The sequence below is a fragment of the Hippopotamus amphibius genome, chromosome 8 (assembly GCF_030028045.1).
Source record: "Hippopotamus amphibius kiboko isolate mHipAmp2 chromosome 8, mHipAmp2.hap2, whole genome shotgun sequence".
Classification (NCBI taxonomy): domain Eukaryota; kingdom Metazoa; phylum Chordata; class Mammalia; order Artiodactyla; family Hippopotamidae; genus Hippopotamus; species Hippopotamus amphibius.
This window is the reverse complement of record NC_080193.1, coordinates 80270045-80291428: the sequence shown is the minus strand read 5'-3', so window position 1 is coordinate 80291428 and position 21384 is coordinate 80270045. Positions and strand designations below refer to the sequence as shown.

The 21384-nt window shown below is 41.9% G+C and overlaps 1 protein-coding gene across 1 annotated transcript; it reads left to right on the top strand.

The window, feature by feature from the left end:
• Positions 1-6556: 6556 nt before the first annotated feature.
• Positions 6557-6901, top strand: LOC130859190 (small cysteine and glycine repeat-containing protein 5-like). The gene has a single exon (XM_057746493.1). It carries the CDS (start codon positions 6557-6559, stop codon positions 6899-6901), a length of 345 nt encoding a protein of 114 aa, XP_057602476.1.
• Positions 6902-21384: the final 14483 nt, after the last annotated feature.

Here is a 21384-nt window from a genome sequence, read left to right as displayed (position 1 = left end):
ATTCAGTTGCAGATGCAGACATCACAATAGCATCTATAGGAGAGCACAGGAATTCCCCTCAATGATATTGGCAACCGAAGGTTGGGAATTTCCCTCCAAATTTCTATCTTTATTGTAAAACCAGATATAGGACAGCAGAGGACCAATCATCCATTAACTGAAACCTATCCTGATCTTTGAATATCACCCTTTGTCTTTTGTGCTGTTGGCCTCACACATGGGAGGGTACGCATCTCATAGAACAGAGAGACACATTAGAATAAGGAAAGATCATTTTTAATTAAGAAAGAGTTGCTTTTCCCAGAGATAAACTATGGTCAACTAATCTATGACAAAGGAGCCAAGGATATACATTGGAGAAAAGGCAGCCTCTTCAATAAGTGGTGCTGGGAAAACTGGACAGCTACTTGTAAAAGAATGAGATTAGAACACACCCTAACACCATCCACAAAAATAAACTCCAAATGGATTAAAGACCTAAATGGAAGGCCAGACACTATAAAACTCCTAGAGGAAAACATAGGAAGAACACTCTTTGACATAAATAACAGCAAGATCTTTTTTGATCCACCCCCTAAAGTAATGGAAATAAAAACAAAAATAAATAAGTGGGACCTAATGAAACTTCAAAGCTTCTGCACAGCAAAGGAAACTATAAGCAAGACAAAAAGACAACCCTCAGAATGGGAGAAAATATTTGCAAATGAATCAACAGACAAAGGACTAATCTCCAAAATATATAAACAGTTCATCCAGCTCAATATCATAAAACAAAGAACCCAATCAAAAAATGGGCAGAAGACCTAAATAGGCATTTCTCCAAAGATGACATATGGATGGCCAAGAGGCACATGAAAAGCTGCTCAACATCACGAATTATTAGAGAAATGCAAATCAAAACGACAATGAGGTATCACCTCACACCAGTCAGAATGGGCATCATCAGAAAATCTACAAACAGTAAATGCTGGAGACGGTGTGGAGAAAAGGGAACCCCTCTTGCACTGTTGGTGGGAATGTAAATTGATACAGCCACTACGGAGATCAGTATGGAGGTTCCTTGCAAAACTAAAAATAGTTACCATATGACCCAGCAATCCCACTGCTGGGCATATACCCAGAGAACACCATAATTCAGAAAGACACATGCACTCTAATGTTCACTGCAGCACTATTTACAATAGCCAGGACATGGAAGCCACCTAAATGTCCATCAACAGATGAATGGATAAAAAAGATGTGGTACATATATACAATGGAATATTACTCAGCTGTAAAAAGCAATGAAACTGGGACATTTGTAGAGACATGGATGGACTTGGAGACTGTCTTACAGAGTGAAGTGAGTCAGAAAGAGAAAAACAAATACTGTATATTAACACATATATGCGGACTATAGAAAAATGGTACAAATCAACCTGTTTGCAAGACACAAATAGAGACACAGATGTAGAGAACAAACATATGGACACCAAGTGGGGAAAGCGGGGAGGGGTGGGGGGGAATGAATTGGGAGATTGGGATACCAAATTGTACGCTATAAATATATGCAATTTATTGTATGTTAACTGTATCTCAATAAAAGTTTTTTTAAAAAAAAGAGTTGCTTTTTTTTTAACAAAACATAGAAATGGGGAAAAAGTTAGTAAATGTACAATAGAAAAGAACAAAGAAGTCCATCATATGTACTGTTTTCCAAAAAATGAAATATTACCTATCATGAGTTTACTTCATCGTGTTTATAATGTAGAGTTTTGACATGAGTGGCTGTGTTCCCATGCACTAATGTTGATAATATATGTCTTTCTTTTTTGTCCCAAGTGGAGGCAAGATTACAAAGATGACAGAGAATACATACCTCCTTATGCTAAGTTCTGAAGATACAAGGAGAAGACACTGATGTCATCATGACACCACACTGGAGGGAAAGAGTAAGCCCTGAAACTTCAGTGTAAAAGGGGCAGAACGAGCAGTTCCAAGGTATCGATGTACCTGTGACAGGAGGAAGTGGGCAGGAGGGATGGAAGAAATGCCAAATGCTGTGAGCTGAGATCCCAGCATCTCTTACCCTAGAGGTAGAGCCCACCAGCCACCTAACAGCAGCATTGCCTCTTGCAGCAGCTCTTCTGCTGACAACAGCCCTTCCCACAGCCACAGCCACAATGTTTGCAGCTACAGGTGCGGTGGCAGCAGCAGACCACAGGGATGCTGCAGCAGCCCCCACAGCAGCCGTAGCAGCAGGGGCAGCAGCTGGTGCATCAGCTGACCCGGTAGTATCTGCACGTTGGGTGGCTGCCACAGCCACCACCACAGCCATCACAACTTCCACAGCCACAGCAGCCCATGGTGTCGGTAGACAGGACTCAGGAGAGGTGAGGAGGGAGACTCAGGAGGTGAGGGAGGTCTGATGCCACCTTCTGCTAGTGAGGCCTTTATATACCCTCTTGAGTACCTAACCCAGAGCAAGTGACCACTTCCTTGTTGTGGTTTCCACCAGAGAGAATTTCACAAGACCCTGAGTGTATTTCCTCATGAAACACCACTGACCTCACTGAATTGCTTATTTTAGCATTGACTTCTTCCTCAAGTTATGCTTCTAATAAAACAGCATGTTTCTAAGATGTTATATCTTGTTTTCATCTAGCCCTCTTCAAGTGCAAGTCTGACCTGCCTGTGAGTCTCACCTGATAAAACCTTGTCTGTTTTCCGAAATTGGGATCACTCAGCACCAAGTGAAGGTCTTTCCCTTGGTTTCAGATGAATCCTCCTCTGTTTGCAGATATTCTTTGCTGAATCCCAGAAAAGGTGGGATTCCACGTTGGGAAGAAAAGCACCCACGTTTGCCTCTCCCCACATGTCATAAGGTTCTGAGGCTAAAAATCAAAGCGCTTTCTCATTTATTTTCAGATTCACTTCTGTCCTTAACTCACAAGTCAAAATATGAGCAAGCTGCTTGGAGAGGGATGGCTGTGGGGAAGGAGGCCTTGTGATGATGTATTTCAAAATGAACATCCCACACTGGCTTATATCTCTCTCTCTTTTCTCCAATATTTTGGGTAGGGGACAAAGGAGTCAAGAGCCCCAGCCACCAGCTGGCTTCACGTTCCCAAGGAAAGCCTTTGCTTCCACCGCCAAGCTTAATTCCTTGGTCAGAATTTTATACTTGAAAAGATACTGTGATTGATCATTTAAAAATCATCTTTTAAGAAAGAAATCTCAGCATCCTTATTTTCCTCATTGTGGCCTCTTGGAAGGTTTCTGATTTTATTCAAAGCTCAACTGAAGCATCTTCTGTCCACCATCATCGTTCACAGCATGTCATTCACTTCTTTCAAACTTTCTCTATTTCTTCCTTGATGTACTCATATTAACAGGTCATAACCCTTTGTCTGTGTTCTTGACTAGACTGTGAGCTTCTCAAAGTGTGGAATTGTATTTATATTTTCAACCCTGTATCAGGAACACAGAAATGAATTGACAAAAGGCCAGGTTGAGGGGTGGTAAGGACGTGGCAATGGACTAAATGTTTGTGTCCCCCCAAATTTGTATCCTAAAATCCTAATGTGATGTTAATAGGAGGCCTTTGGAAAGTGGCTAGGTCATGAGGATGGAGCCCTCACAAATAGGATTAGTGCCCTTATAAAAGGGACCACCGAGAGCTCTCTCACCCTCTTCCTGCCACATAAAGATACAACTGGAAGATGACTGTCTGCCACCTGGTAGAGGGCTCTCACCAGAACCTCACCACACTGGCCCTCTGATCTCAGACTTCCAGCCTCCAGAACTGTGAGGAATGAATTCTTGTTATTTATAAGCTACCTGGCCTGTGGTATTTTATTATAGTGGCTCAAACCGAGATGATGTGATCAGATTAAACAACTTGGGTTAAAGAATCACAGTGAAGGTTTCCAAAGAGAAACCAAGGAGGAGGCCATGGCAGGCCTACCCAGTCTATAAGCGACAGGAATTAAGGGGGGAGGAGTCATGGGAGAAGCACTGGGCCAAAGTAACAAGATGTTAAAATTAGTCCTTTGCTTTCTCCCGGTTCTGTTTTTATGCCCCTTTCTCACTTCTTGGAACATTGCCTGTCTATTCATCACAACTTAGATCTTTTGGAAGGCCTTCTGAGCTCCTTGGTGTACCAAATATTATAAAAAGATCATCTCCCCAAGCCCCTTCCCCAGGTCTCCTGCCTTTTCAGCAATGACCTGTGGCAGCCAGGAGTCAGTAGGCAAACTCATTTCCAACTACTGCCCTTCCCCTCACCAAGCATCACTTGAATTTCTTTGTATTCCTTTTTTCCCTTCCTGCACCAGTACTAGAGAGAATGCTGGGTTATGTTGACTAGCAAGACAGCATGGATTTTGCTTGGCATGTGTGTGTGTGTGTGTGTGTGTGTGTGTGTTTGTGTTTTATACTTTCTACTCCACTTTTAGAAAGGGGGGCAGAATTTTATTTTGTTGGCATCAGTAGAATTTTCAGTGGTGTTCCTACTATTGACTGCCTGACTTCCTGTGAAATTTGACACAAAGGAAGCTACATGAAAGTGCAAATCAATGTACTTCAGCAAACAGTTTCTGAGCACTTGCTCCTTGTAATTATAGTGGCAGGGTTAAGTAAGAGTGGGCAAGACCCTCCTATCTTCTTTCTCCAGCCACCCCAGGTACTTAGACTCTTCACAATCGTATGCCCTAGGGATTCTCCCCAACATCTAAAAAGAAAGAAGAATTTCACCTTAAATCCTTTTGCAGACTTCAAGGGGGGTATTTCTAAACTTTCATCCTTTTCCAGAACACCTTGGTGTGGGTTATCCACCCTTGTATTTCTGTAGAGTGCTGGATCTCAATGGGAGATGATTTTGCCCCCCAGGGGACATTTGACAATATCTGGAGACATCTTTGTTTGTCATAACTGAGAAAGAAGTTGTCATAACAAGTGGATAGAGGCCAGGGATATTGCTCAACATTCTGCATAGGTCACCCCTCACAGTAAGGAAATGTCTGGCTCAAAATATCAGTAGCGCCAAGATTGAGAAACCCAGCTATAGTGTTTTATCTTTCCAAAGCATTTCCCCATCTAGTATTTTAAAACAATATAATTGCCTGAGACTTGCCTGAAAGAAAACTACTCCTCAATTAGTTAATAAAGATGCATGGAGTTCCTGGTGTGTACAAAGTTCTGTGCCAGGAGATTTTGTAATGGAACATTTGGTCTGTGATTTAGAACAGGAAGTAAGGCTGGGTGATAGAGCCATGTGAAATGCGCAATAGGGGTGATGTTAGTTGATTGCAAAGATGCTGGGAATATTAATTAACATATATATATGTACACAGTTAAAATCATTCTAGGTTGCCCTCTCTCATCCCACCTCAACCTCTAGGCCACTCTGCAGAGGCAACACTGCTATCTTGCCAGCTGTTTCTGCTGGGAGCGGCCTCCCGTATTTCTTATTAATTCCTTTAATGACTGCTTATTGGCAGCCAGTGTTAGTTTTTGTTAACATGGGGCTCTAATTCTTTTATGCCACTCCCAAAATATTTATATCACTATCTTTTGTAAAAATCCATAACTGATGATAGCCATTATTACAATATAAGTATTACTCATCATAGAGTTAGAATAGTCTACTGTGATTATATTTCCTTTATATACAATCTTTTATTTTTCTGGAGTATCTGTCTTTCTATTTTGAATTTTTTTGGCTTTTGTTTTATTTCTCTTCATCTATCTGCTACTCTGGGCCGAATAATTTTGCATGTAAGGTTTTCCTCTTAGATATCAATCGATTAAAATTCTTTAAGCACCCAGATTCGTTTTTCATTCTATTATCAGTAAGACGTCTTCAAGCACCTAAATTCATTTTTCATTCTAGTTAGGAAATGGTTTCTTATTTTAAATGCAGTAGGAATTGTTGCAGAAAAAAGATACACCATTGAAAAGATGTACTTGTGCTTTCTAAGCCATCACACAGTGGCAGTGCATAATGGAACACAGCAGCCTGCCTTACAGCCATGTGGTGGGCTCTCCCATTCCCCAGGAAACAAGCTCTGGTGAGGGGATCAGGGCTGCTTCTGCACTTGGCAATGACTTTTGAGGCTGAGATCCCCTTCATTTCTCTAGTCTTTGGTAAGAGGACTTCTGGGCTATACAGAAGAATAGCCTGCTGATAATGCTTATTTGTTGTTCAGATGTCATTTCAAGCACAGCATGTTGTGCTACATGGGCCTTCCTTGTGTGCCCATGACTGTTGATAGCAGCCCCTTTTCCATGGCTCCCAGGGGCCCTTACTGGAATTTTTAGGGCATTTGACTTATAAAAGTAAAAAAGTTGTCTAATAAATCGCACTGACATTACAAAAAAAGGGAACTAATTAATACGTTATGAGATTCTTCCATGACAACTGAGTCAAATAGCAACAGGGAAGCGGTCACATGTCTTCCCTCTCCTGTCCCCAGAGTTGGTATATAAGGGCCTCCCCCAGCAGAAGGCCGCATCAGACCTCCCTCACCACCTGACTCTCCCTCCTCACCTCTCCTGAGTCCTCTCTACCGACACCATGGGCGGCTGTGGTTGTGGAAGTTGTGGCGGCTGCGGTGGCGGCTGTGGCAGCTGCACCACGGGCAGACGCTACCGGGTCGGCTGCGGCACCAGCTGCTGCCCCTGCTGCTACGGCTGCTGTGGGGGCTGCTGCAGCGTCCCCGGGGGCTGCTGCAGCGTCCCCGTGGTCTGCTGCCCCTGCTGCTACGGCTGCTGTGGGGGCTGCTGCAGCGTCCCCGTCACCTGTAGCTGCAACTCATATGGCTGCGGCTGTGGGAAGGGCTGTTGCCAGCAGAAGAGCTGTTGCAAGCAGAAGAGCTGCTGCCAGCAGAAGAGCTGCTGCAAGAAGCAATGTTGCTGCTAGGCTGCCAGGCTGGCTCCTGGGGAGGTGCTGCTGGTACCTGTCTCGTTGGTAAGACTTTCTTTCTGCCAGTCCTCCCTGATTTGAAAGTTACAAGGGTGACATGAGACAGATTCTCAGGCTGAGGACTTTAATCCATATCCCCTGTTCCGTGAGATCCTGCCTCTAGATGAAAAACACCAATCCAATCCTTCTCCATCCATCACCAAAGTATGAGCCCAACATAATGGAGTGGTGATTTTTAATGGTATGCTTTCTTGCAATTTTACTGTTGAATGTTTGTTTTATTTTCCCCCCTTTCTGTGGCTTCCGCATTCTGTATCTCTCCTACTATTCTCTGATTCTGTAAACCGTAGACGATTCTCTTCCTAATAAGCCACATAAAACTGGCGTTCAAAGACTCATCAACATCTCTTCTTTTTTTCTTGTTTGAATGTGTCTCACCCGAAGATGCAATTAAACCCAACAAAGTGAGTAAGACCCTCTGATGTTTGTTTGAAATGGGTTTAGAGTAATTAATGAGTAATCTGCCTCTAATAGCTTTCACACAATGGTAAAAAATTTGGTGGCTTCAACTATTCTCTTATATAAATCAGAAAAAGAATTCTAGGAACATGGGATCAATGGATTCTTATTACATCACTTTCTCTCTGCCTCCAGATAGACTTTTCCAGCAGATTTTGATCTCAGTGTCTATAGCCAGATGAAATTCCACACCTAAAGGAATGTGTACTTGTTTAGGTCTTGGTTATTTTAGTTTGGCCTTATTAACCATCTAAAATCCAACTACAGTTTAATGAGATTTTAAGGTTTCATTGCCAGTACTAGTTAACTGTCCTTTTGGGAGATTACGATCATAAAATACTAGTGTGGTCATGAGTGAATAACACTATTAGTAAGACTTGTGAATTACTAAAATACTACCCACTTTGATTATATTCTGTTGTAAGCAAACATATCATAGGAACATAAAAATAAAGAAGTTACAACGGGTTATCTCAACCAGAGCTCTGAGTCCCTTGAAGGTAAAACCACATACAGTGTATGACGTTGATAAGCACATCTTCAGAAAGCAGTGCCCTTTTTTTATGAACTATCCCTTAGGATTTCCTACCTAAACCTGTTCCCTGTTGAACTACTTGTTACTACTTGCCAGCCATCACATTAATATGTGCATCAAAGGATAATAATATAAATAGATGAATTTGCTTCAGCATGTACCTCTATCACATGTTGTGTCCAGCCTCGTGGGTCATACAAAAATGAACAAAAGCTGGGAGCAAGGCTGCACTAATGGAGGGGGAGTAGATCTGAGCGATACAGTCTTTACTTCTGAGGATAATGGCAAAATCAAACATATGTACCAGAAACATCATGTTTTTATACATACATCATATCCCTTCATTTTACAAATATTTATTGCATGCCTACAATGTGCTAGGCACTGTTCTAGGCACCAAGAATACTTTAATGAACAAAACAGATGAAAATTCTTGTCCTCAGTATTCTTTTTTTTTTTTGGTCACAACTGAAGCTTTATTTTAATATTTTTCGTTACTTTCAGAACATTACTGGCAACTTGAAAATTGTATTCAGTGGTGATTTTTATAACTGTAGAGTAAATATAATAGATAATGAAGTTGTAAGAATAAATGCACCTTAAGTATAGATACACACATTGATATCCCACATGTATAAAAGTCATCTGCTCTAAAAGCTCTCCACACACTGTCTTTGTGGGGCATTGAATTCCAGACGGATCTTTGAGGGTTTACATGTGTCCCATTACTTACAGGTATTTCCAGAGAGCTTATGTAGGAACAACACCTTGAAAATTTTAAAAAAGTGTCACCGAGCATTAGAAAATATTTAATACCTTTTTTCTACAAAGAATGAGCATTTATTAAATATTACAAAGGGTGAAAAAAATATATTAGCTTGCAGGTATGTACAATTTACTACTTTATAATTAAAAGTGCAGCAATTTATATGCTATATAACATATTCATATACTATATAAATTATATACAAGATAAATTATATTATATATATTATTATATATATGTGAAACTTTAGATCTAATGAACAATTCAATATTCCTCTTGTGTTGGTCTTGCTGTATTGCATGCTGGCTCAGGTGATGCTTATCTAAATAACCAGCCCAGGCAGGCAACTATCTCTAGCAAAGGTCAAATGATTAACTCCTGTAACAATTGGCCCAAAATGGCCAGGACTTGATTTATAACTGACAACTTTCCTAATTTTTGTCCCTTCTTCCAACTCAGGATGAGTCAGAGAAAGCTAAATGTGTCTAACCAGTCACAGAGGACGCCCTACTCCTAGTTAGCCACTCCAGCTTCCCTACAACAACCACCTCCAATCAGGGGCCACCTGGATCTTTCCCTTTTGCCACCATAAATCTTTTCCGCTCCTCTGTTCGCCTTTGTGTCTCTGCCAACACACAAGTGATAGTGGGTGGCCCCTTTACCAGAGCAGCTCTGAATAAATCACCTTTACTAGTTCTCTTTGGTCTTCATTTACTTCGCAAGATTCAGGCATGCCACCCCTAGGTGTGTATAAATTCTTGCGTATGTGCTCCAGGGTATATATACAGGAATGTTCGTAGCACATTGTCAAAAATAGCAAAATCTGGAAACTGGAAATTCCCATCATCTGGAGAGCAGATGAACAAATGAATTGAAGTATATTCATAGAAAGAAATGCATACAGTTGTAAGTAATCCATGACCAAAGAAAACCAAAGGAATGATAACATGCGCATTAGGGTAGGGAATTCCCTAGGTGTGGGGGTACAGGAGAATAGGTTGGGGTGGTGAGGAACCCTATAGTTAGACTATCAGGTCAAGGTCCTAGCCTGTGAAATTAATAAAATACTTCGCAAAATAAATAAAGAAGACTGTGCTTAGAGTGTATTATGAACCAAAGAGATTATGGTCCATCATTTTCTGTGCCTCTGAGATCCTTTAAAAAAATAAAGCATATTAAAATGTGATGTCAAGGAAAAGAAATAGAGTACAAGAGATCTGGATTGCAGAGAGAGTGGGTGGGATTTCAATTATACTGGGTGGTCCAAGCAGGACTGAAGGAGAAGGTGACATTTGAGCAAGGGAAGAAAGTGATGAGGGAGTGAACTGGCCAGTTATCTGGGACAAGAGCATTGTGGACAGTGGGAAGGGGACAGTGAGAAGGCAGGTCAGTGAGGATGCTGGGAGTAGGGATTTCAACAAGGTGATGGGGGGCTGCATTTCATGGGTGTCACTGAGGGTCATTGTAAGCTTCAGCTTTGCGACTGGAGCAGGCAACCTGGAAAGCGTTTGAACTTAGAAATGATGTCACACACCTGCCTTCCATTGTGAAAGGACTACTCTGAATGGCACCTTGAGGATTGGCTTTGGAGGGGTTGGGAGGGGAGCTGCTCCATCTTGAGGAAGCTCTTGCTGGATGGAGGAGGTGGAGCCTGGACCTGTGGAGTATGAGTGGGTTGGGCTCTGGTAAAGTCAGCTGGATTTGCCGATAAACCCAGTGCAAGTGTGAGAGAAAAATAGGTGTTCAGGTGGCACCAGTGTCTTTTAGGCCAGTGCAAAAAAGGATGAAGTTGCTGTTAACTGAGGGTATCCAGGAAGGGAGTGTCTGTAACAAAAGCACCTTTTTGAGGAAGATCAAGAGTTCAGTTTCAAACACGTAAAGCTTCAGTTGTCAACTGCCTTCCCTCCTATAATTGTGCCTCTTTGTAATACTTGGGAGACAGCAACAAAGGTTTCATATAAAAGTGGAAAGCCTTGTCTGTCTTCAATGTGGAGACTTCAAGCTGCCTTCAGGTTACTGCTCCTTTGATTTGGAGGTAGATAAGCATTCACCCTGATTTGCAGAGGCAGATAAGGAAGTTCCTTCAGGGCATGGTGATTTGGCAGGTATTTTGGTGGTGCTTATAGGGAACTGTCTGAAAAGCCCTTTTTCTTTTCTTGGCTTGGATTCAGGTGTCTCCTCGCCTAGGGGCCCGTGTGTGTTGTTGTTCAAGTCCATGCTCTCAACAGGTTTGGATCACTGATTTCAAGTCTCTACAAAAGATGCCCCAGTTCAATTTTACCCCCAGGGAGGGAGGGACCATGAACATGAAGAGGACAGAGTTTGGCACTTTTCAACAGAGGCATAATATGTCCCACACATGTGGTGTTTGAAATGAAATACTTCACACATCAGGATGTACAGATGTTGGTTTATCGAGTTCTGAAGTAATTGTCTTGCTGTGAACCTGGGGTTTGGAGGCAAGACCACATCTGTGTGGGTGGGGATAAGGTGGTATTTACCCTGGAGGGAGCAGATATTCCCACAGCCCACCAACTAGAATTGGGATAGATTAAAAGCCCAGCCCAGGGTGGGCAGATCCTCCTTTCACTGGAGTCTGATTCTGGTTTGTGCCTGGATTCCAAAGGGAGCAAAAACGCCTGAGGGCATTTCTGCAGGAGGAGGGCACCAGTAGTGGAATGGAGCAGGGCACAGAGGCACCCAGCGGGTGAAGAGCATGGCTGTATTGGTCATGATTTTAAATCATTTTCTGCTGTCCTTGAACCTTTAGTAGAGAATTGCTTGGTAATAATCCGGGGTCTGAAAGGTTGTGGGGAATTAAAAGAAAACACTGCTCTACCTTTGGGATGGAGGAGAGAATAGGCGACTGGGCCAGGATGGTGTAAGGGCAGTAGATGCTGCCAGCAGGATGTCCTCAGCCCAGCAGAGCAGGGACCTCTGAGAATCAGCTGGAGAGGCACCGTGGTGAGGAGGCTGGAAGTGGAGGAATGCAGGAGGGTGTATTGAGTATGGACAGCTGGGTACGTGACCCAGCACCCTAGGGGTCTCTGTGGACAAGCAGAAGTAGGAGGATGCATAAGCACAGGGCAGCATGGCAGTGACTACACAGGGACAAAATTCCAGCTAAAAGCTGAGGGTGGATCCAGCCATCATCCCACATCACACAGCCGTTACTGTGGGATTTGATGGAAATGTGACCCTACTCTAATTAGAAGCCTGGACGTTTGGGCAGTATGAAGCACATCACTACAGTTTGTCCTTGTTTGGAATACGTTGCATGATTTTATAGAGAATATCAGCCTTGCACACATGCAAGTGCAGATAGTGCAGGTCTGAGAGTAAAATATGCTCGATGCTTACCTAATAACTATTAGTTGTACATAGCACAATTTATTTGGCCAAATCTCTATAAGTGAATTTTAATGCTGCTGTGAATGTCCAAACATAATACCCCCTGCATGGGGTCAGACTCCCAGGGTTTAAATCCCAGCTCTTAGGCTTACTGGTTTGTGCAATGACTTTGCCTCTCTAGTCTCCTTTTTCCTAAAATAGAAGTGATAATAATACTGTTAATACCTAGACCATATGGTTATTATGCAGATTAAATGAATCAGTCCCCAGCCCAAAATAAGTGCTCAATAAATGTTAGCTCTATATGACATCTTTTATCTCTTCTGATTATTTCCTTGGAACAAATTCCTATGGATGGAATTACTAGATTGAAGATTTTTTATGTTTTGCATAGTGATAAAAATTACAAAATAACCCTCTATAAAATGTCCATCAGTTATTCTCAACCCTTATTCTCTTGATGCTGGCTTTATACTCTGCAACCAACACTAGAGGATTAAAATAATGTTTTGTTAATAAGCAGATGAAAAAAATTAGTATTTTTCTTGATTATTAATGAGGTTGAGCACCTTTTTCAAACTGTACACTGTTATCTTTTGTATTTTTAAACTGTTTATTGTAAAGAAACTTTAAACATATAATGAACTCCCAATTATCCAGCTTCAATAATGATGCTTTGAAGCTAATTTCTAAATGCATAATGGTAATTTAACACACATAATCCTCACTTCTGTTGTGAGTGTGTTTGGAGACAAGTCTCTCTCATCTGGGTGTGTTTCCTTAGGAATCTGAGAGATAGTTGTAGGTCTATTTCTCTGACTATAGAAGATCTTTTCGACAGGACCTATTGGAATTTAAAAACCTACAGGGAATAACATAAGGGCGACTGTTTAATGACACCTATGGATTGAGGTAATTTGTATATAAGAATACTGTAATTTCCCCCCAAATTACTTTACTTTAGCCAATAGGGATCTGGAGACACTGAAGTCTGTGGTCAATTGAAAATCAGACACCTACATCCAACACTAGTGGCTATCAGGCTATCACTGCCTCTATTTTGTCTGGAATTCCTCAGCCCCAGCCCCAAGGCAGTTGTGCATGGTTGAAGGGATCCAGAGAGTCCAGCAAAGTGGAAGAATTCAGAGCATTGCTCCCCCTGACTCAGTGCTCCCTGAGGCACTAACACTTCTCAGTTGTGATGTCACAGGATGGTCCAATGTTGCAGTGATGTGCCATCTAAAAGCCTGCAGGCTACCATCAGGTCAGGTCCTTTTCCTGAAACCTCCCTCATCCCCTTTGTTACCCTATAGGCACCCTGTTCAACACCTCACGTATACCTCCCTGTTAACACCTTTCTCTTGACTGTGTATTATACTTTTTTAAAGTAAATTTCTGTTTACGTAAATGATCGTGCCCACACTGTAGCTTGCTTTTTGAACATTTAATAGATCTGAAATCATTCCTTCTCAGTTCATAGAGATCTCTCTCCCTTCTTTGACAGCTGGGCAGTATTCTGCTGTACAGAAAGAAATTTAAGCTGACCTCAGGGGCAGACCTTTAGTGTTTTCCTAGTCTTTAACTACACTGCCGTGAATGTAACTGACCCTCCCAGGACAGACCCACCCCCATATTGTCTGCATGAACTCCTCTCTGAGTACCTATATAATAATATCAGATGCATATTTCCTGAGTTTTTCGGATGCTAAAACCACCACCAAATGGAAGAAATTAACTACTTGATGATCATGTGCAGGTAGCCTCCAGACCTTCTGTGCCTAAGGATTGATAATGTTAACCCCTGTGACACGGCCATGGTAGCTCACATCAACCAATTAGAGAACTGTGTGTGAGCTGATCACACACCTTGGGATGCCCCTCCCTCACCTGTCCTTTAAAAATGTTTTGCTGAAACACTTTGTGCGGAGTTCAGGGGTTTTTGAGCATGAGCCACCCATTCTCCTTTTGAGGTGCCTTACGATAAGTGCTGCACTTTTCCTTCACCACAACCTGGTATCTGTAGATTGGCTTTACTGTGTGGGTGAGAAGACACAAGTTTGGTTTGGATAACGTGAATAGCCTTGTAAATAGCATGCCTTTGCCAGAGATGTGAAATTTCTGAGTTAAAAGTCATGTACCTAAAAAAAAAAGTTCAGACTGCTAAATTGCTGTCCTAAGAAATAGTACTATTTGACATTTTCACCAGTATTGTATAAGAGTGACTGTTTCTCCATGCCCATTCCAACAATCATTTTCAAAAGTAGCTAATGGGGACTTTGAAAATACTGTTTAAAAGATCTTTGAAAGGTGAGCTTCTTAGCTAGCTCTGTTCACACTAATTGCATGCAAATTGATGATGGTGATGCTGGTGATGATGGTGGTGATGATGATGGTGGTGGTGGTGGTGGTAGGATGTAATATTCTATGGAAAATTCATTTTTTCAGAAGGTATGGCAGAGTTCACCTAAAAGCTTCATAACTCTAGAAGCTGATTTGCTTACATTTAGTGTGAAAATATGGTTCTAAATTGAGGAGTAGTATTATGTTCTGTTATAGAGGATATTTTGATTGTGGGTAGGAATTGGCTAAAAACCTATGGAAATTAATCTCTTGTAAGTAAACAAGGATTTTAAACTCAATGAGAAATTCACTTGTCAAAAGAGCACCCTTCGCAAATTAAATTTAAATTGTATATGAAATCCACACTTTCATGAGATTACTTTGCCTATGAAGGAATATGCATGGATCACAATGGCAGACATTGTGATGCCCAAGGGAGATTTTGTCAAGCTTGGTGGGGGTGCTTGGCTATCACTGTCAATTCACTTAAGATCTCCTTGAAAAAAATAAATATTTCAGGTCACAAAATAGATTAGAAACAAACAAAACATTTAAAATTTTAATGTTGATTAATGTAGGTCTTCCATGAAAGTAGTTTGTGCTCACATTGAATTCAAGCAACCCAGGGAGGTCACTTTCCTTCTTACTCAGCATTACCAGTCTGTCCTCCCTCAGAGGTAACCACTAAATAAGAAGGTCTTGAGAGTCATATTTTAAGGATGACTTAGTTTAGTTTATTAGACATTTAGAAGGTGGCTGCGTAATAACTAGAAATACAAAGCAGCCATTGCGAAATCAGGAATCCATTGTACTTGGAGATGGCAAAGGCAGATGTTGGTAGACAAAAACAATGAACACCTGCTACAGAACAAAATATTAAAGATTTCAATCCTGCTGGTCTGAGATCAGGGCTGTGGACTGCCATTCAGGTGCTGGGAAGTGCTCACACCTTTAAATTTAATTATTCTTGTGGGTTTAGACACTTTAAAGATGTGAAGACTTGAGCTACTCAAAGCAAAAAGAGAAGACACTAAAAAAAGACCCAACACAGAGCCCAAATCTCACACAGCAGGGCAAGTAGGTCTGGGAGCCACAGACAGGAATGAATGGAGGAAGGCTGGCCCCCCACAGTTATTGCCTAACTGTCAGCATCTGCCATGTGCTACAGCCACCAGAGCCCCTGATGAATAATCAAGATGTTCTCCATAGTTTCCCATTGGATGTCCTTGTATAAGATGTCCCTGCCATCACTCTCAAGAAGTGAAGAATCGCTGAAGCATCGGAGTAGAAGATACTCAACCAAAGAGAAAGTTCTGGCAACAGAGGGATAGCCCAGAGCAGACAGATGGCTGGAGGGCAGCCTTAGCAGTGGGAGCAAGCAGACACCCCAGCAGCACCTGCAGAGCAGCCGGCCTAGCAGCAGCATTGCTTCTGGCAGCAGCCCTTCTGCTGGCAACAGCCCTTCCCTCAGCCGCAGCCACACGGGTTGCAGCTACAGGTGCAGCCACCACAACTTCCACAACCACAGCAGCTCATGGTGTCGGTAGAGAGGACTCAGGAGAGGTGAGGAGGGAGACTCAGGAAGGGTGGGAGGTCTGATGCCGCCTTCTGTGGGGTGGAGGCCCTTAAATACTGACCACCCCTTTTTTAGCCCAATTTCTATGGAAGATTCTCACAAGGTCTTTTATTTACTTCCTTCATGAGTACCCGTGCTGTGATAACTTGCTATTTTTAGCACAGCAGCTTCAGAACCTTGAGGTTTCTGGTAGGGATGAAATAGTTGTGTGTTATATCTTTAGTTAGAAATAGAAAAGTGGTGGCTGAAGGGTAGGGAAAAAGCAGCCCCAGGGGCCTCAGAACGTTGTCTGTATCTCACACGGGACCCTCGTACATGGTTTGTGAGTTCCCAAGAGCGCAGCAGAGTTTCTCCACGACGAGCCGGGCACTCGAAGTGGAGGGTCGGGAGAGTCCTGACAACTGGCCGGTGGGTGAGAGATAGATCAAAGGAGGGCATTTTAAGGCTTCTTTCTCTTACTTTCAAAAGGTAAATTTATCAAAGAGAGGCCAATTGTCAATCCAGGGACACCAACATCCTGGGAGAAGCACCAAAGCCCAGGCATCTTGGATGCAGAAGCTGCAGTGTAAGTCCTGCAGTGTAAGAGAGACTGTGTAGTGGGTCCCTCCCCTGTGAGCGGCCTGGAGCCCCTGGACCAGCTGGGCAGTCCTCAATTCTCAAGACGGTCAAGCAAGACCGAATGTCTATGGACTACTCCTCACACCTACAGGCTACCTGGGGAAAAAAAGAACGCTGAACAGGTAGAGCTAGCCAGGTGGAGACCAATCACTTCAAAGAAATATTCTCCTGGGTCATGATCAGGCTAAAACGCTGGGCTGACCTCAGTTCTCACACCTGGAGAGGCACGAGAGAGGGCCAGCCACTCATGAAATCTTTCTTATTTTTGTTTTCCCAATTATTTAACAGACAAACAACAAGCAGGAACTTCCCTCTCAGCGGATGATTTAGGAGTAGGCTACGCAAAAGCTATATTTTTAGCATCTGACATCACACAAGTTTTCTTTCTTTCTTTCTTTCTTTTTGTTTGGTAATTTTTAATGATCAAGCAATTCTTCTTGTGAACAAAGAACCTCATGGAGCTAGAAAAAGCATAGCCATGTTCTAAGGTGAAATACAACGTGAGACGTAATACACTTAGGGATGCCGACTCTTTCCCTCTCGGGTCTGGTTTTTCACTTATTCTTCCAAGAGGTTTTTGTAACTTAGGGGTGAGCAATGAATCCCAGTAGAGAGAAAAACAATCTTTTTTTTTTTTTTTCTAATCTGCGATGACTAAGAAGTATATGCAGGAACATGGGACTTTAACCTGGCTCTGGATTCAGACTCTCATGGCTATAAACAAATGAAGATTGTTCTTAAATCTTAAATACAGGCATTTATTTAATTCAACTGCTGGCTACTGAACACTTAGAATGGGCCAGGCACTACTCTAGACCCTGAGGCAAAATATACATACACATTTAAGTTCTTACGAGCACAAGGCTGGTAGAAGTGCGTTGTAATCCAAATATAGGTTTAAGAGACAAGTAAAGGTTAAAATTAGCAATGTTAACCGGACAAGGTCTCAACAAGGAAGGATGTAAGAAGCCTCATGAAGCCTTTTGTAGCAAGTGGGATCAACAACAAGGCACAGGCTGGTATTCTGGGCTCAGCTCCGGAAGATGGTACATAAGGGCCTCCCCCAGCAGAAAGTGACATCAGACCTCCCTCCCCTCCTGAGTCTCCCTCCTCCCCTCTCCTGAGTCCTCTCTACTGACACCATGGGCTGCTGTGGTTGTGGAAGTTGTGGTGGCTGCGGTGGCGGCTGCGGTGGCGGCTGTGGCAGCCACCCAGCGTGCAGATGCTACCGGCTCGGCTGCTGCACCAGCTGCTGCCCCTGCTGCTAAGGATGCTGTGGGGGCTGCTGCAGCATCCCCGTGGTCTGCTGTTGCCGCTGCACCTGTAGCTGCAATCCGTGTGGCTGCGGCGAAGGGCTGCTGCCAGAAGCAATGCTGCTGCTAGGCGGGCTGGTCTGCGGTGCTGCTGGGGCGTCTGCGTGCTCCCACTGCTGAGGCTTCCCTCCATCTGTCTGCTCTGCTCTGTCTCTCTGTCACCTGGGCTTCATGGCACTTTCCTCTTTGGTTCTCGTGCTCTGACTTTAAGTAAGGTTTTCCATTTTTAAGATAGCCATGTGAATATTTCATTCAATGTCATCCAAGAAAAAAAGATGGAGAATATCTTGGTCATTGAGCTCAGCAAAATGAGGTAGTGATTTTCACTTTTCTTGTTAAATTCTTTTCTTTCTATGCATTGTCTTGTTTTTGCCATAAATGTTCTGTCTTTCCTGTGGCCATAGAGGTTTCTTTCTAGATGGTGTCTTAAAAATCTCTTAATAAAATACAAAAACAAAGTCTGAACAGTTTTCCTTGTTTTATTGTTAGAGTTATTTTTATTAAACAAGCACTACTTATGGTCTTCCATGGGCTGAGGCTGTCAAGGATGCACAAATAATTACGACCTGGTATGATTTACAATCCAGCCATATACAAATAACCATGAACACGAGACACAATAATGATAAACATGCCAAAAGGCCATGATGTCATATGTCATGGCAGGAGGGACTCCTCATGGTTGGATGGGTAATGGGTGTGAAGGGTAGAGTAGCTTACAGAAAGAGATGACATTTTTTCCCCTCGTTTTCAAGTGAACATTTTTTTCAATATAATCCATTTTTACTTATACACAGATAAGTACACAAATCATAACTGTATAAGATGACAAATGTTTACAAATTAAACACATACACAGATAACTACTACAAGAAATAGAGTATTACCAGTGTATTAGTTTTCTATACTGCCTAAAAACTTATCACAAACTTGGCAGCGTAAAACAAGACACATTATCTCACAGTTGCTGTGGGTCAGGTGTCCAGAGGCATGGCTTACCTGGGTCCTGTGCTAAGGATCGAAAGAGATGACATCTTGAGATGTGTTTTGAAGAATTAGTAAGGTTTTGACCAGTGAAGATGTTGGAGGCAGATATTCTAGACGTAGGATAAAGAAATGAGGGATGGGAAGATTTGAGACACATACGGGATAAGTTTGACCGAAGTACAGAGTCTATCAATGTAAATAGTAAGAAATGAGCACTGAAAAGAAGACTAGGTCTGCCAATTACAGTGACAGCAATGATCAGTATACATATTGCCCTTAAAAGCCAGGCATTCTTCTAAGAATGTCTACACGTTTTGATAGAAGCACAATTATGCCCATTGCACAGAGAGGTTGAATAACTTGCTTAAAGCACACAGCTGCTGCTGGTGGAGCTCTGACATGCAGCAATGCTGTAGGCCAGTGAAGGTTTTCGAGAAGGGACTTTTGTGCAGCAACCTGCAGAGTTAATTGGTTCATGAGGAGAACTGAAGCTGTATCAGTAATCCTGGGACGCATAACAAGGACTTGAAACAGTGGCAGAGTAGGAACAGCCGGTGTATATGTGGGCAAATATACAACCCAATAAATGTCGACAATGTGTACAATTATACAATAGGCAAGATAACAGCGGTGATTGCTGTGAACTGAATTGTATCCCCCAAACTCATGTGCTGAAGTCCTAACCCAAATGTGACAGTATTTGGAGATGGGGTCTTTGGGAGTTAATGATATTTACATGAGGTCCTGAAGATGTGGGTCTCATGATGGGATCAGTGTCCTTAGAAGAAGAGGAAGAGACACCAGAGCTCTCTCTCTCTGCCGCGTAAAGACACAGTGAGAAGGAAGATATCTATAAACCAGGAAGAAAGCTCTCACCAGAACCTGGACTATGCTGGCACCTTGACCTCAGACTTCCAGCATCCAGAACTGTGAGAAAATAAATCTCTGCAGTGTAAGCCACCCAATCTATGGTATTCTCTTATGGCAGCCCGAGCAGACTGACAGAGTGATGGAACAGTATACGGTGGCCTCTATTCTTCTTTTCTGAGAGATTTGGGATACTGTACAAGGTAGCCCATTTTAAAACATATTAAATACGGGCAACAATTAGGTGAGGGACTGACCATTTCCTTTAAGGTTGTTTGTTTCTCTCTGTAAGGCATAGAGATAAAGGGAGTTGATAACAAACTGAAAGAGTGGTCCAATAGATTACACATTAATTTCGTTCATAAATCTTTCTGATGCTATTCACGGTGTATTTATTCTATTCCAGTGGCATGAGTATTTTGAGAAGAAGCAGATCTGCTTAATTTGCTATATTGGCTACACTAAAAGATCTAGTCATGAAAAGAAAATCACTGTTTTGGTCTAATTGTGATATTTTGCCTTCATTTCTTAAAGGAATATTAAATTCAGATTGTAGACCCCAAACATACTTTGTATGGATCACAGGGCTTGGCACATCGTATAGTTTGCTAATAAATACTATTAGAATGAGTGGACACTATGTGTATTGTATATGTACGTATATATGTACATATGTACGTGCATATACAATACACAGTGTCCACTCATATATACATAGTGTATGTATATCTATCTATCTATCATCTATCTATACCTCACATGTTGGAAAGGTGTTTATAAAGCTTTTGGCTCTATTTCTTTTATGGAATTTGAAATTCAAATGTTTCTTATCTCTTTTGGTTAGTACCAAAGCACATTTCCTATAGTCAGGGTTATCTCAGGGTTATCAAATCATTGACAAGGGTTTTTTTTTTTTTTAATAGACAAAATATCATCATTTTTCACCTTGCAATGATATCATGGATTTGGGCAATGATGTCAATGGCTAATATCAATATTAAGCAGCATCAATGGCTGATAAAAATCACAAATGTGAGATAACCAGCAGTACGTGCCACAAACCTCCTATAACATTCTTACCAAAAATATTGAACTCAAATTTGATCTTGCTGAAAATCTAGTTACCAATTTATAGGAGATACAAAGCGCAAGAGGGCAAGCTAAATGATACTATGAAGACACAATAATAAAAATCCAGACTGCGGGAACTCCACAGTACAAGCAAACTGGTGTCTTCAACAAATAATTACAAGCAAAACAAAAAAAATGGGGAGTGGCTATAATTTTAAAAAGATTTGGGCCATATATTGACTATTTGCAATATGCTATCTTATTTGGATCCTGATTCAAAGTAACCAATTTTATATACACACACACACACACACACACACACACACAGAGCTTCTTTTTTGGTGTGATAATTTAGGTAAAAAAGACTTATCTTTTAGAGCTACTTAAAATAATTTTAGAATGACTTCTGAAATGATGTGACACATAATGTCTGAGATTTGTTTCAAAATAATCTGGGGGAACATGAATGAATTAGGTTATACAGGAAACAAAATTATCTATGAGATAGTAATTATTAAAACTGTCTACTACTGCCTG

Excerpts from the sequence above, each read along its gene's own strand:
- LOC130859190 (XM_057746493.1), top strand. The coding sequence starts at position 6,557 with ATGGGCGGCTGTGGTTGTGGAAGTTGTGGCGGCTGCGGTGGCGGCTGT.